The 16,491-nt window shown below is 37.2% G+C and overlaps 1 protein-coding gene across 15 annotated transcripts in view; it reads left to right on the plus strand.

Moving 5' to 3' along the window:
* Positions 1 to 16,491, plus strand: part of MPDZ (multiple PDZ domain crumbs cell polarity complex component) — a 95,905-nt gene that overhangs the window by 60,380 nt on the left and 19,034 nt on the right. For 4 of the 15 annotated variants that reach the window (XM_061442482.1, XM_061442484.1, XM_061442485.1 and 1 more), the window contains 14 exons: positions 120 to 224; positions 388 to 483; positions 986 to 1,163; positions 3,296 to 3,406; positions 3,932 to 4,015; positions 6,848 to 6,949; positions 8,150 to 8,221; positions 10,949 to 11,111; positions 11,723 to 11,919; positions 13,884 to 13,975; positions 14,252 to 14,336; positions 14,676 to 14,756; positions 15,153 to 15,245; positions 15,372 to 15,446. In XM_061442482.1, coding sequence (XP_061298466.1) covers positions 120 to 224; positions 388 to 483; positions 986 to 1,163; positions 3,296 to 3,406; positions 3,932 to 4,015; positions 6,848 to 6,949; positions 8,150 to 8,221; positions 10,949 to 11,111; positions 11,723 to 11,919; positions 13,884 to 13,975; positions 14,252 to 14,336; positions 14,676 to 14,756; positions 15,153 to 15,245; positions 15,372 to 15,446 — 1,534 coding nt within the window. The remainder of the gene's footprint in view (positions 1 to 119; positions 225 to 387; positions 484 to 985; positions 1,164 to 3,295; positions 3,407 to 3,931; positions 4,016 to 6,847; positions 6,950 to 8,149; positions 8,222 to 10,948; positions 11,112 to 11,722; positions 11,920 to 13,883; positions 13,976 to 14,251; positions 14,337 to 14,675; positions 14,757 to 15,152; positions 15,246 to 15,371; positions 15,447 to 16,491) is intronic. The other 11 variants (XM_061442483.1, XM_061442486.1, XM_061442493.1 and 8 more) reach the window with 9 other exon arrangements.

Here is a 16,491-nt window from a genome sequence, read left to right on the forward strand (position 1 = left end):
TGAAGTCAATGACTCCACAAAGTAGTCTTGAGAGGCTTCCTCATAATCATTCCTCACACACACCAAAGGTAGGACCAGCAGTACTTGTACTACTTTAACCATGTGCCATTTTATTGCAGTATTACATATGTGCCAGCAGAAAATTTGGACGAGTACAGGGCCAGTTTGGGACAACAAACAGAGGGAACTGTGCCACTTGAGCTTTTGTCTTCACATACCGTTAGGTGAGACTGTATTTTTTTCTCACATAGAACTCTCTCAGATGTAACACTTTCTGTACACTTCGCACAATTTAGGAAGATAACTTTTATTTTAGAAGAGCTGAAAGATGGAGAATTTTCTTCAGACCAGCAGCCATTACAATAAAAAGCTGTTCCTATTCATCAGCAGGGAACTCCCAGAGCTTCCAGAACGTGAAGAGGGGGAGGGAGAAGAAAGCGAACTTCAAAATGCAGCTTTCAGTAACTGGAACCAGCCCAGAAAGTAAGTGCAGATCTAGTTGCACAGTATAAAATTTCATCTGAAATGAAAAAAAAATTGAATTCTGTAATATATTTTAAGATGAATAAGAAAACAACAGAATTGCTGCACTTAATGTATGTTATGCATTATAGGAGTAATTCACTGTTGATTTTTACTGCCATTGGGCTTAATTGCTGCAATCTTGCAATTTCTTGCCTACTTTAGTAATTTGTCTTCATAGACTGACTCTCTGGCGAGCCAGTAAGAAGAGACAGAGAGAAGTATTAAAAGTTTTAATTAGAATCCAAAATAAACAGCAGACACTATTGCAGACTTTCTGAACAATCCAGTAGATAACTCTCACTGAAAAAAAAACAACCAAAACAACTTTCCAAGGAGTAGCTGTTTCTGATTTTTTCTTTTTTTTTAAAGATATTTTGCAAATCCAGGTGTCTCTATTGTGCAGCTTTGTCATAATTACAGCAGATTTTCATTTATTTTGGTCTTTATTTTGTCACAACAGGGTTGAACTCTGGAGAGAGCCTAGCAAGTCACTGGGAATCAGCATTGTTGGAGGACGAGGGATGGGGAGCCGCCTGAGTAATGGAGAAGTGATGAGAGGGATATTTATCAAGCACATCTTGGAAGACAGCCCAGCTGGCAAAAATGGGACGCTAAAAACCGGAGATCGGATTGTGGAGGTACTATCCAAGTGCCTTCTGCTTGCAATACCCTGGCATCTCAGGAGCCTCTGAGGTGGTCCTGGGCCAACAGCTGTGTAATTGCTCCAGCTGGCACCTCTTGAGCCATACAGAGTGTATGTAGTACCATCTGCTGAAGTTTGTGTGCAGACGGGTTCAAATTGAATATACAACCTAAAGCATAGATGACGGACTCTGTAAGCAAACACATGGGGGGCTACAAAGCCAGCAGTTCTACCTGCCTGTTTTCAAACCAGCGTGTGTAGGAAAAAACTTAACTTTGGTGAGGCTAAAAGGCTTTACCTTTGCATATTGGCTAATGAATAGCAAATCATGCAAATAAATGCCAAGCTTGTTTCCTAATTAATCTTACTCAGATCACATCATTCTTGTGCAACTTGTGCAGGAATTAAGGGCAAGAGAGTTTTTTTCCTGCTTACATGACGAAAGCTGGATTTGGTACAGAGGAAGTTAAGAGCATTGTGTCCATGCCTGAGGACAGGTTAGCCAGTGGTGTCACATGGAGGAATTTATCTAGATTTCTGTTTGGCTTAGCCAGTCCTGTGTTGATTCAGCCACTTGTGCTTTCTTGTTTAAAGATGTGAAGAATGAATATACTGAAAGGAGTGTGTCTTTCCTGTGGTGTTTATCGTAAGTCAGACATTACCTCATCTCCAGTATCAGGCCATTAGGAACTGCACTCCTACACCCTGCCGGATGTCCTTAGCTGATTGTCTGTCAGTAAGAATATAACAAACAGGGTGATGGAAGTGGTGGTTCTTCCTCTAGCTGAGACTGGGCTGGCTTTACACAGTGATACTTAAACTTCAGTTTACTCTCTGCCGCAAGATCTTTATAAAGGAACTTGAAATAGTATCTTAATATAGATAGGACTTTCTACAGTAGGGTGGAAGATTTTCCAGTGTAGGACAAGTTGGGAGGTGGAATTTCCTTGATAAAATGTTAAAAACCATTACTTACAGGTGTATACCTGGATTTTTATAAATGCATGTTTTTTCTGACAATGATGCTTGCAGAAGTTTGAGTTGATGAGTGAAATTAAGTAACTAATACTTTGTTAATGTGATTGTTTCTGAACAGATTATTTGAGTTTCTCCAGCTGTGGTGTATCAAAGCTTTTCTGTACTAGCGCATACAGTATTTCACTCATGGAGTGTCAGAGTGCCTTAGTGTAATTTTTCAGTTTCTTGTAGGTGTAGAATTTTCTCTCTCAGATTGGTTTTGTGCTTTTTTTATTTACATTGGATGGTTAAGGTTAAGGTAGAGTTAAGCAATTAAAAAGGTAGGGGTAATCCTTATTCTATAACTTTGATCCAAGAATTGCCACTAACAAATAACTTCTATATATTAGCTTCTAGCTTTCATTATGGCCACTATAAGAATGCTTTACTGATGCTGCCCTCACCATAACATGGCTCTTACTTGGATCGCAAGGCAAACTGTTTTACACATCAGTGCATACAAAGGAATGAAGAAAACCAATCAAAAATTTGTCTTTCATCATTCTTTGTAAATTGTTTCTTCTAGAAGAGAGAAAGCTTTTCAGCTGACCTGAAAGTTTACCTTCTGTGGAAAGTGTTTAGTAGCTAAACTTGTCTTATTGTGTTTGGGGAAAAAAGAAAAAAAAAAGAGGGGGGGGGGGGAAGTACAGTGTACTGACGTCATACCCAATAATGAAAGATTCTTCAGCATCTAACAATTTAGTTTGTAAATCTCATAATGTCCTGGGAGGAAGCTTATTCCAAGATAGGATTTACAGGAACCAATATTTGGCAAATGCTACCACTTTCTTCACATTATCTTATTTCCTCTTTCTTTATCACATTATCATATCTCTTATGTTGCTTGTGGGAAAACATATGGAGCCTGAACCAAGAACATTGACATCCTGTTTTTAAAACCATGGAGAAGATTTATTTGATGTCCTTTCAGTGCTCTTAGAAATCTCAAACCTGTCTGTGAGGGACCTCAGGCTAAGTCATTAGAAACCTTTGCATCAGTAACAAAGGTTTGGACTTAGGTTTTAGTCAAAGTTCCCTAACCAAAACACAAAGCTCACTCATGATTCTTGTAGCTTTTTGCAATTTTAAGATGAGGCCTTCCAATTACAGGTGGATGGAATTGATCTCAGAGATGCCAGCCATGAACAAGCTGTGGAAGCCATACGGAAGGCAGGCAATCCTGTAGTCTTTATGGTACAGAGCATTATAAGCAAACCAAGGGTAAGCATAAAGAATATGAAAAGAGATGTAATACATAGTAATAGATAAAACAATGTTCAAGGTGGTGGTGTTTGGGAATGCGATATTTAATCCTTAAAGTTCCATCTCAGCCATTATAGGAATAAATATTTGATTTAAGTATTATTTCCATTTAGAATGAAATCGATTTGGATTTGGAATTGCCCTCCAGCACGCCGTCCTCAAACTATTTTGAAAAGCCTCAAGAAAGATAATTTGTTGGGGGGCAGAGTAGGAGTCTAATAAACCCAGCTCTTAGAGATTGACAGCATGTCCGAGGAACGCATGCAGAAATACAGCACCTGTTAAAAAATTCATTGGACATTAATGAAAGGACGTAGAAGTACACGAAAGTTTTCCATCACTAAGCTGCATGGACATTGCAGACAAAAGTTACTGAGTTTTAATATAAGTTGCTTGCATCACTAGAAATTAAACTTCCTCATTGTAGAGTCTGTGTAAGCTGCATGTTTATTTACTAGTTGTCTTATAACTCTTGTTCCCCAGCCAGAGTCTCTTTATAGCCCTTCTTCAGCTTCTGCTCACTGTGGGCAGAAAATTACTAACCCCTTTTATCGTCAGTCATCTAAGGTAAAGTTGCATGAAAAGCTCTATTGACTATTGGTTGTTGATGCTCGAGATACTAAAGTAAGGCTTTTGCATTTGCTGTGATGTGAACAAAGCTGCCACTGCTCAATGTTCAGGCCAGTTTGGGATGGGAATGATTCCATTACTTATGTTTCTTTAGAGAATGCTCCTTTGCTATTTTTAATTATATTTCTTTGTTCTCATTATTCTTCAGTTGTTAAGTTTGTAGGTTATTTCTTGGCTGTTTATTGACAAACCCGTCTTTCTCTGTAAGCAGAAACATTGCAAGTGATCTCACTGTACGTGTGTTGCTTTGTGATCTTTGTAAATAGCATTATATTTATTGTTTTCATCTTACGAAACTTGCATCTGTACTTTTATAATAAGATCTTACAAGAGAATTTCCTGCCTTCATCATGTGCAGTGACCCAGATAGCTAGCTGCCTGCACACTGTGGCTGTATTTAATATGGTAACACCATGTATTTAGCAAGGCAGTCAGTTTCAAATGATGTGTTGCTAACCAGTCAGTTTCTTTCCCTTTGTTTTTTCATTTAGGCTTCTGTAGTTGGTAAAGAGATCCTAAGTGTACTCCAGAATAATGCCCAAATGCAAATAAACTGTGAAAACCTAGCTGATAGTTTTTCTGGCAGGAAGTTATTCATCAAATCTGTATTTCATGCTGACACTGCTCTGGGTATTTCTGAGTAAGAATTAATCTATCACAATGGTTATGGTCCCAGGTAATTTGTTGAGTTACAGCACTGTGCTATATTAAATGCTACCTAGTTTGTGATACTTCAGCATCCTGGACATATTAAAATGCTGAACAAAAGTTAGTTAAATAAAAAAATAACATATAAAAAAATCCTGTTATTTTAGGGTTTGTTTTGAAATAACCCAAAACAACACAAAAACCCAATAACCCAGTAACAGGAAAAAATAGCCTTTATTGTAGCATTTGCTTTTCCTGTCCTAGACTTTTTAAGAAAGCATGCTAAACCTTGCTCTGTTTTGTTTGTTTTTTTTTTTTCTCATGGTAGTCGGTTCATTAATAGCACATTAATAACAGTGCTGTTTCAAGCATTCGAATTTGAGCTAGCAGTAGTATTTTAGGTGTTCTACCATCATGACGAAATACAAAAGGCAAGATTTTGAATTACTGTGGCTGACCTTTTGTTTTCTCTTTACTGGGATTTCACTGGTTATAAACAAAATGTTTGTGATGGTTATTTTAGTTACATAAATTTTTACCAAGATTTAATTTAAAATCTTATGCAGATGACAAATGAAATATAGCAGGGTCAATACACTGGCAAATTACTTTTCCTAAACTTCCCTTTATAAAATAAAAATCAAATGTGAATCGCATGTGTAAACAGAAAATCTCATAGGGAAACTGCCTGTTAACTTTGACTCGCCAGTGAAGAAACCTTGTTCATAGAGTCATAGAATAGTTTGGGTTGGAAAGGACCTTCAAAGGTCATCTAGTCCAACCGCCCTGCAATGAGCAGGGACGTCTTCAAGTAGATCAGGTTGCCCAGAGCCACTTCCAGCCTGGCCTTGAATGTCTCCAGGGATGGTGTATCCACCACCTCTCTGGGCAACCATTCACACACAGCTCTACTTTGTCATTGATGAAAATACCGTAGAACCAAGACATATGTTCTTACCAAATTACATTACTCTTTTATTTTTTTTTTTTTTTTTTCAAAATGATATTTGAGAGCAAATGTTTAGGGATGCATTTTCTATTTTTAGGAGCATTTAAGAAAACAAAATGCTTTAAAATAATTTTTAAACAGCAGCATGTATCTGGATTAAATTACTTTTATGTAAACATATCAGTTGATACTGCAAACTTTTCACATTCCTTTCTGTTTACTATGCTTCTTGTTTTCCAGCAGTGTTAAACTTAGAGTCCTACAACATTTGGTTAATTGCCAGATGGATACACCCAGTGTAGAAATTACTTATAAGTATGTATTGAACAGTATTTCCAAAATATTATGCAAAAATCAGAGCTGTTCTCTCTTTATTAAACAGGTTCTCATCTCAAAATAGAATACAGAACAAAAGCTGCATAAGGAATATTAATACTTTAATTATTTTAAAATCCTTTAATTTTGTCTAAATATAAAAACTAATTTTGTGTTAAATAACAATAAAGAAGTTCCTTGTATTGTCTTCATGTATGTGGTCTAGGAGAAGACTAGAGAATTTAGTGTCATTAAACTATAAATTCAGAAAATTATAGATGCATGCAGACACGTAAAAAGTGATCTATAAAAGTTGTTATTAAATATGAAGTCTGTTTAGACATGCCTAATATTACTAAACCTTCTCTTTTGTGAAACAGTGTGTTACCACAGGAGGTAAATTAAATAATGAGAATTAATCAGTGGCTTTCAAAATAAAACGAAGTTACTGCATTATTACAAAGAATTGTGTTTATTCTAATTGGGAAAACCACTACTTTGTAATTAACTAATGTATAAGAGTATCCCATATGCTGAGATGCTTGGATAAAACAGTACAAATATAAAATATTAGGAAGTAATTTTTTTATTATTTAGGCTGCTGAATTCTGCACTTTATGCACTTTGTATGCTAGAACAGTTAGGAAGAGGCTTTTCGTTTATGGTCTTCTAAACATAGCTGATGAAAACACTGAACAGATACAGTTTTGCTTACCTTCAGATGTCTGTAGTGAAGTACAGAAAGCAGACTTTGTCTGGATAGCACAAACAGCTAACTAAATACATGTTGTTTTGTGAGTCAGTAAGGATTCATGTAAAAATGTCTTTCTTTAGTTTCTATTATGTTTACCTTTTAGAACCCTTCCCTGCCTTTCCCGCAGAACAATCTCTTCTGTAGGCCAGCTGTCTTCAGCAGCACTAACCCGTTTGCTGATTCTTCTCAGTTCAACACTGGCAAGGTTGGATGATGACACACTGTCTGCCTTTGACTCACCAAACATTATATGTGTGCTTCTTTGCCCTTAGTATGTCTGCATTTAAATTCTTTTATACCATTTTGGCTGAAATACTGTGCTGATGAGAGTAGAATTTCTGTGTCATGAATTAAAAAGCCACAGACACACATGCACATAGAAAGTTCTGAAGAAGTTGAAAAAAAAGCCAGCTCCATTAATCATAACCACTAAATCTGTTATAATCAGAGCTACCAAAGGAGTAGGTTCTCAATTACAAAATTAGACCCTGTGGTTTATGTAAGATATCTGAGTGTAACTCTCTCATCAGTGTGAGGTGTTTTGCTGCTGCGTACTTCATCTTCTTTTCATGTGGTTAGGACTTTCCAGGTTTGATATCTCTTTTTGGTTTTGCATTAGAAAAAAAAAAAAAAAAAAATCCCCAAACAACACCGGCAGCTTTCATTTTGTGATGCTGAAAATATTTTTCTTCTGCTTCTTTAAAATTATTTTAATGCACCATAAACAGGATGCTGACATCTTTGGAAATATGAAAGAATTTTTTTTGGTTGTTTCCTGTGGTTAGTGCTTACTGCATGTTACTCATATTGGAAACAGACTTAACCTCTAACACAGTAATAAATAAAAGCTTCATTCTTGCGTGCATGCATTTCTGAATTAATAATTCCTAGCTGGTTATACATCTTGGGAGTGAGTGTGCCCTTTGTCTGTTCTTTCATGTTGTCTAATACATTGAATGTATAACAAGCATTTATGATACGTGGTGTATAATTGCATGTGTATTTTTGAAATCTTTGTGCTTGCTACAGTTCTGAGGAACAGGAGTAGAAGTGTAACGTAAATGATGGCTTGTGCTTTCTATATTTTCAAAAGTATTTCTGAAAAAAATTGCACATATTTGTAGAGAAAACATAATTTTTTGAAGGTTCTGCATAGCTCCTTTTTTAACATTAAGAATGGTGTTTTGTTGTCTCTGTCCGCTTCTGCTGAACTAAGCTTCATGTACAGTAAGAAACTTTGCTGAATCAGGGTCCTTAGTAACCCCTAAAATACTTCTGTCCATTTACAAATGAGTTAATAAAGTTGCTGAAGTTAGTAAAATGAAACCATAATGAGTTATTCATTAATAATGCTGTGTATTGCCAAAGGTGCTATAACGTGGATTACTGTTTTCTGTTACTGTAGGAGGTATCGAATCCAATTAGGGTTACCTTCCGTTGTTCCCCAACTAACCCTTTTGCTCCCACACCATTCAAGGTTTGTCTTGATTCCAGTGAGTGGGTCCCACCGTATGTGTGCTGTACATTGTACATGGCCTGTGATACATTTCTTCTCTGTGTGTGCCTCCTTTGTTGCAAATGCTGCTCCACATTTCTGGTATTTGCTTGGCTGTGATCACTGACCCTGGTAGCCAAATGGGTTCATGCACTGTCTGGTGCTTTGCATTTTAAATGAAATACTGTGCCATTGACCACTGAAAGTATTTCATGAGTTACAAGCATTTTAGGTTTTTCATGCGTGGCCCGATTCAGGGAGTGAAAGTCTTATGTGTGTGCAAATTGTTGGGGCCAGCCTCTGCTGCGATGGTGCATGTGTGGCAGGCTGTATTCTGAAGCCAGGACATGGTCCCCTCCACCCGAATGCTATTGCAACACCCTTTTAACACTCCTCACAAAGGAGGCTTGCTTTTACTATGGTTTCAGCATTTCCTTGAACATCAGACATGTTCAGATTTGTGTACTCTTGCACAGAGGTACAGAAGGAAACATTTTATTGTCAGATCGTGGTGACTGCAGTTCATAAATGCTAATCTGTCAGCCATAAATCCTCACCAGGAGTACTGCTAAAGTGGTATCTTTTCATTTTATAACACAGAGACTACTGTAAGGTCTGCTGATCTGTTCTGCTCTCACCCTCTATTTCCTCATTTTTTATGTATGTAATGTAGGTTTCTAGTTAAAACTCCAGGAAGAACTCTGAAAAATCTGTGTTTCTAGAACTGCTCTCCCCTTCACCTCTTCTTGATGTAGAAGTCTGTCACCAAATTCTCTCCATGGTGGATACATGAATTTTTGATTTATGAAAAATTGCCGTGAATGTTACTAAATACCGTTTCCATCCAGCTCTTATTCTGATGGGTAATAATGTCTTTGCTAGAATTTTGGTGCTTTAGTTGGGTTTATTTCTGCCCTGTAATGATTAGCATGTTTTAGAGTATAAACTGTAAATAATGCCTACATGAAGTTTTGTGATGCAATGTATCATCTGAGCTGGATGACATTGCCTTAAATTTCAAGCACAGATCAATGTGACTGATATGATACAAAAAATCATATAGCATTTATATGCTTTTTTATAAAATGATTGGCTTGGGTGCCATATTAAAACTTATCACACTTTTGACATTTAATGACTTCTTAGTTAAGCTCCTAGAACAAGTTCCTGAATTTAGTGGTGAATGCTCCATCCCTGGCAGTGTTTGAGACCATGCTGGGCAGAGCCTTTGGTGACATGGTCTTAGAGTGAGGTGTCCCTGCCCATGATGGGGGGTTGGAACTGGATGATCTTAAGGTCCTTTCCAAGCCAAACCATTCTATGATTCTGTGATTCTATGAAAAGAATTTTTTTATTTTTTTTTTTTTTCTGAGCAGAAGCAGAATGAAGGAAATAAGAAGGAAATAAGAAATAAGGCATTTTCTTTAAATCTTTCAGGTATACAGAGAATGAAGGTAACTCATTTTCCTTGGGAGATGAGACCTTCCTTAAATTTCGGTGTGACTAAATTGGTAACCTTCTATTTTTTTTCAATGCCTTTAATTTAAGGCAGATTGGAGTTTCCCAAGGTGTATGTTGTTATCCATTTCATTGTTTCCTCTGGTGAAGAAGTCTCAGTGTTTTCAGTACCCAGAAACACCATATGTTCAGACTTAAGCTAATGGACGTAATGAAAGCTGAAATGATGAGAACAGGCCTATGAAGCTGGGGCAACACCTGAAAATCCTAGTGTTAGAAAAATACTTTGTTTTCAACTAAGGTCTTTGGTTTTTGCATCAGCTGCTGATCTGCCAAATATCAAAATCTCTTGGTCTCTTGAATATGCATAGGCTTCAGAATGATGATACTCAGATGCAAGTTTCATATTACGTGTTTACTCTGAGCAAGCCATAATGATATAAATTACAAACCCTTAGCCAAATCCCTAATCAGACTCCTATTCCTCAGGGAACTGACTTGAATGGAGGCTTGCCAGATTCTGGATTTGGGTGTTTAACCATTATATTGCAGTAGTCATGTAGTAACATTTTTAAACTTTTTGTGAATATGGATAGACCATGTGCATGAAGACCAAAAGTATTTGTCTCCTTCATGATTTGATCTGTATCCTCCTTTGTTTGATCTCCCCCATGCAGCTTGTAGGAAACCAGTAAATAAGACTGAAAAAGTCCAGATATTTTCTGTTCCTTTTATTTTTAAATTGTCCTTTCACTTAATATGCCAGTTATTTTCTCTTTTTCTGAGGACATTTTTTGAAAGCACCAAGTTCTTTGTTTCCTTTCCCTTTCCTCCTATTTGGCTTCCAAAGCATATGATAGGAAAAAATTATGTGCAGTAGCTTTTAAAAACAAAATTAAGTAGAAGTCTCTTACAGATATGGCATTAAAAAAAAAAAATTGAGTCTTCATTAGAGATTTTTTGTGAAATGTAAAGTGGCACATAAAACTTTACTGAATTGGGCTTTTATTGTGAGGTCTGTTTGCTTCTGAATACATTTTGGAGTGATGTTATCTCTTGCCTTGCCTGGTGTTTGTTTCCATCTTTGATCTCTTGCAGCCTTTCTGTGCCGTATTACTAATTTAGAATTCTAGCTGCTTGGTATTTAAACTTCAAAGCCATAGTCATTGCCATTTGACATTTTTGTATACTAGTTTGCCCTACACAGAGTCTGCATCTGCTTAATCTCTGTGTTTTTCTTATTTTCCACAGGTATTTGGTCAGTCTGATTTAGAACCAGAAAAGACTTCACTGTGTAACTTGCCTGTGCCCCCACCTTCAGCATTTTCAGGAATGAGCTGTGATATCGCACAGCCATCTTCTAGCAGAGTCCCAGAGGATGGGGATAAGGAGGATGAGTTTGGTTACAGCTGGAGTAAGTTTATCCTATATGACAATGTTTTAAATACTCAGTGTTGAAATAGCACTGTAGCAGAAGATACGGGGGGATCCAGTTTGAACTACTTCATTTTATGTGCTTTCCGTTTTGGGTGTTAAGTGTGCTTGTCAGTTTTCAGCTGTGCTTAGTCAGATGCACGTAATGAAATATGAAAGTAATTTGTTTGCCTTCATTGCATTCCAATCTCTGTTTTCCTTCATCATCCAAATTCATTGTTTCACATGCAGGGTGCCTTGAAGATTTTCAGTGTACTTCAGGTAGCTGATGGCAGTAATTGGTGTGATAGCTTTTGTTACTTGAAATTGTTACTGGAGGGAAGATTATTGCATTTTTTTGTTAATTTATTTTTTTAAGGGAGGTTTTAATCTTTTCTGAAGTTAGAAGGAAAACAAGGAACTAGAAGTATTGTTACAAGTCACCTAAGGCTTAGCTTAAAAGAAAGTGTGGTGTGCACTTAAAATTTTCTCACTCAGTTTGGTATTCTTCTATAAGATACTGCCCACTGGACACTGATCTTGACTCTGTAGGTGACTTGTGAACCTCTCCAATATAAATCCAACTTCTGCTGCCCACACTTTTACATTTAGAAAAGACTGTGCAGCGCTATGGAAGTCTGCCCGGGGAGCTGCACATGATTGAACTGGAAAAAGGAAGAACAGGTCTGGGACTTAGTCTTGCTGGTAACAAAGACCGATCCAGGATGAGTGTCTTTATAGTGGGAATTGATCCAAATGGAGCAGCTGGCAAAGATGGCAGGTTACAGATTGCAGATGAGTTACTAGAGGTGAGTTTTTGCAATTTCTACTGAAATCCAACTTAAAATGCATTAAAATATTTGATTCTTGCTGCAGGGTGGATGTTCCTCAGTGGGCTTTGAAATCCCCCAAGTTATCCAAGTTGACATCACAATGCTACCAGATTTTCATTCCATTGTTTGCCAGACAGTTGCAGTTGGTTATAGTAGTACTAATACATGTGCTTTAAAAATGGACAAAAATGAGGGATGACAACAGTTTCTGGGTTATGGACATGCATGGAAGGGCAATATATTGCAGACCATGGAAAATAATTAAAAGTCCATTAGTCCTGCATCTGTGGAGTGTTCCAGACTTTCCAATTACTTCTCTGTCTCCTGGAAGTATGATGACAGAATATTTTTATATTGTGTAACATATACAGTGGAATTTAAATTGTAGAAACAGGAACAGATCCATCTGTATTATGGACTTTTATTTCAGGACACTTTGGAGCTGTTTACTAGTGGCCTTATGGACAGACCTAACCACTGAAAGTGTATTCCCAATATGTATATGAGCATAAAGTCCATTTTTATATTACCACAGTTCAGTTGATGATAGTTGCAGATGTATTCTCTGCTATAGCTTTTCTGATGCTTTCTGGTAGCAGTAGGTAACATTACCTCACAGAAGTGCTTTGTGTAACTTCAGAACTGTGCGTGGAGGTGTTAGAGCTTGTGCTGGGAAGATGGTACAGGGAGGCAGTGGTGAGACTGAGCAAAGCTTGAGGGAGACACAGAGAGTGTAAACAATGTAAGTTGGCAGTTGCAGACTAGGAGTCAAAGTAAGAGATTTGTGGTGCTGTGGACCCAGTCTCATGGAGGGACCTAATCGCTACAGGGTCCAGTGTTACTTGCTAGATGGTTCTCTTGAATCAGTTAAATGGATATGGTTTTGTTTTAAACCTTGATGTTGCAGATACTGAGTATCCTCTGGACCCACTGAAACATGTCTGTCTGAGTCTGCTCTCATGTGATTTCTTGCTGTCTACGCTGTAAACCTGATGCCAAGAGATTGTCTCAACCTCCTCTGAGAGGAGACATCTGAGCTTGCTCCTTATGTTCCCAAGTAGCTGTCCCTCAGCTGTGGTAGGCCATGCTCCATCTGCCAGCAGACAGCCTTACCTGGTTCTTCACAAGCCCATGTCAAACACTGAATTGTCACCTCCAGTGTAGATCACAAGACTCAGTATCCCTGTGGCTGTGCCTGGTGGACACAGCTTCAACCCTCAGTTCAGTGTCTTGCATCTGTTGCTCACTGTTTGCCACTACTTTGCTTCTATTAGTACTAACTCAGTACGTGTTGCATTATTTTCCCTTTGTGTAGGTCCAAACTGTCCTTTTCTAATCATTTCTCATTTCCTAGAGTGGAATTCTGCACTGTAGTTTTCTATTTCTAAGAAATGCAACTTAAAAAAAAAATGTAAGTGAATTTGCTGATAGCTTGAATCATATCTAAGCTTCAAGGGGTTTCAATGAGTCTACTCTGTCAAATGAAGACAATGATTGTCACATCAGACCTTCACATTGTAAATGCACAAATGTTCAGACTCCTGTATAAAGTGACTAGCTCAGAGCTGAGATTTGGTAAATAATATCTCATTGCTGGGTATAAGCGATCCATTTATTTGTTACGGTTAGAATTTCCCATGGCCCTGCTTTACCACTACATCAGTCATGAGGTGATCAATGGCAAGTGGAAATAGTTGAAGTGCCAAGTCAACCTGGTGTAACTCAGACAATGACATTTTTAGCACTGTGACAGTGTTAGTCTGAAATCAAACTGTAAGGAATTTTATGCTGGAAGAAGGGAGTAAAAACTGCACACAATATACTCTGCTATTTCAATATAATTGCTTCTTTAGTGATGTGGGATAATGGATTTATTTAAAGCTTAAAAAATAAGGGAATTAAAATTTTGGGGGAAATAATTGCTGCCTTTCTTTATGTAGATAAATGGGCAAATACTCTATGGAAGGACTCATCAGAATGCTTCCTCAATAATCAAGTGTGCACCATCTAAAGTAAAAATAATCTTTATCAGGTAAGTTCTGGTTAAAGATCTGCCTAAAAAGGTTTATTTTAAATATTCTCAAATTTTGCACAGAGTATTTCTGGTTTAGTTTTCATTTTGGTTAAGGTAGTTATCCTTTTGAACCCAGTTCTTGGTAGTTGTTAAATGTGTCTTGTGTTTTCTGGTTTTGATATTTGCAATGTGAGTGCCAGAAATAAAGGAAAACACTAGACTTAAACTTGTTCTAAGAAATACGGTGCTGTATTACTACATTCTCACTACATTTCTTAACTAAATCTATTGTAGGAATAAAGATGCAGTAAGTCAGATGGCTGTTTGCCCTGCAAAGTCAGTAGAGGCTTCACAGTGTACCTCAGGGACTCTTCCAGAGGTAAAGTAAATTTTTGTTTCTCTCATTGACTAAGATATTAATATTGTTCTGGATAGGGGATTGCCCTCTTTGCTTGGCAAATACTACAAAATAAAAAGAAATCCAAGGGAAAAATAAGTGAGGTTTTAGTAAACCTGCTAAATTTAGTACAGCTGTGCTCAATTCTGTTCTATTTTATATTCGTCTAAACTATGAAGTTAATCTAATATTTCCATTAAACAGCAGTTTAAATGAATCCAGAAAATAACCAGACCCACTTTAAACGTTTGTGTGCTACTTTATTTTGATGGAAAAATATTGAATATTATTGCTCACAGTTACGTTTTCGTTTTCTACTAGATTGATATCACTGCTGCAGACTCCAGTGCTTGTTCTGACTTCAGTTCCTGTAAAAACATTCAGTATGTGGAGCTCCCTAAGGTATATGCTGAAAATTAAATTTACATCAGCCATATTTCTGTGCACTAGCTTGCTTTTTTGTAATGGACTTATGGCAAACAAACTTACTGGAAGTCAGAAGAGGTTTCTAAAGGTCTTTTGTGAACGGACCCCAAAGTTTTCCTGACATAATGACTTTGGCAACCTCATGAGTCTCTTTAAATTCACATAAATTCGCGAGTTGCTCTGTGTCTCTGAAGAAGTCACCACTTGCCCTATTTGCAAACCTTTTGTTAACCAGCTGGTGGTGGAGCCTCAGGTAAAATCATTGCTATTGTTGTTCAAAGTAAATGAACTGGCATATTATTTAGTGAATGTATATTCTTATATTTTGATAAATGCAGTACCTAACCATTTGCTTTTTTCTATTTGCCCCAGGATCAAGGAGGCTTTGGAATTGCCATTAGCGAAGACGACACAATTCATGGAGTAGTTATTAAGAGTTTAACAGATCATGGTGCAGCAGCAAAGGTGTGAGAACATTTAAAATCCACATAAAACATTTAAAATCTAAACATTTAAAATCCATAAAGAATGAAAAATGTCTGTTGAAGTAGCATCCAGAGCTCAAAGTTTTCATTCTATGTTTTTTTCCAGGATGGACGAATCAAAGTTGGAGATCGGATCCTGGCAGTGGATGATGAAATTGTTGTGGGATATCCAGTAGAAAAGGTGATTCTGAACTGTCAGTAATGTTGCAGAAATCACAGCCCTTAATGTAGAAGGTGACTGTGCCTTAAACAAAGAGTAAGGTTTTTGTGGCTATACTCTGTTCATTTTCAAAGCTGGCTGAAAAAAAAAAGTTCTGCAGGCATTATCTGGATAAGGAAACTACTGCAGAACTAGCTAAAGCCTGAATTTAAAGCTAAGCTGCTATTTTACATTAATGCACTACATGAATCATCTATCTCTGTGCTACAGTTGTGATTTTTGTTTTCCCTGTGGTTCATGTCTGGTGATTGAGAGGCACTTAGCTGTGAGAGAAAGCCATGGACTATTGGTCAATAATGCATTTTTCATAGCTGCTCAACTTCGAAGGTATTAGAACCAGCAAAAATTAATACCTGTAAATTTACGTGTGTGAGTTACATCAGTGGTAAACAGATCGTGAACTGTGCTTATATGTGGGGAGTGTCTGTAATAATGGCCTCATTGTATTCCAGGCCTGATAATCCAGCCCTTTGGAAAAAACAATCTCCTTTCCTAAATAACAAGATTATTTCTGTCTCTACACACTAAGTTTGAGTTTTCTGTGAATCAAGGAGAGCATTTTGCTAGCTTCTGCCTTGCTACAAAGAAAAGTGACTCTTTTGTCATGAGAAGATTACTTTCTATTTGTTAAAAGGGGAATTAGGAGAGCATTCATCTTACTCTTGGATGCACTGCTGTCTCAGAAGGAGTGAGTAAGAGATAGTGAAGTTGTCTGCAGGGAAGTAAGTAGGCTTTAAGAGATGAGACAGAAAGACTAAGTAGGTAATTTCTGAAAATACTTCTACTGAAATGTCAAATCTCAGGAGGATTTGGTGTCTTTTTTGTGAGATGGTAGTTGATTTTAAAGGTTTTTCAGTATCCTTTTAACCTAGACTTTGTGTTACACCCTAGTTCCTTCTCTCCCTCCCATAGTTCAGGTAATATTTTCAGATTTTTCTTCTAGCTGTGTGTCTGATGAAGGAGCTAGGATGGCAGTAGCACTTTTATTTTAATCAGTAGATGTTTT

This window comes from Pezoporus flaviventris, unplaced genomic scaffold, assembly GCF_033815535.1.
Source record: "Pezoporus flaviventris isolate CSIRO_AGI_PZ_B2104156 unplaced genomic scaffold, CSIRO_AGI_Pfla_v1 ptg000226l, whole genome shotgun sequence".
In the NCBI taxonomy this organism is placed as follows: Eukaryota; Metazoa; Chordata; class Aves; order Psittaciformes; family Psittacidae; genus Pezoporus; species Pezoporus flaviventris.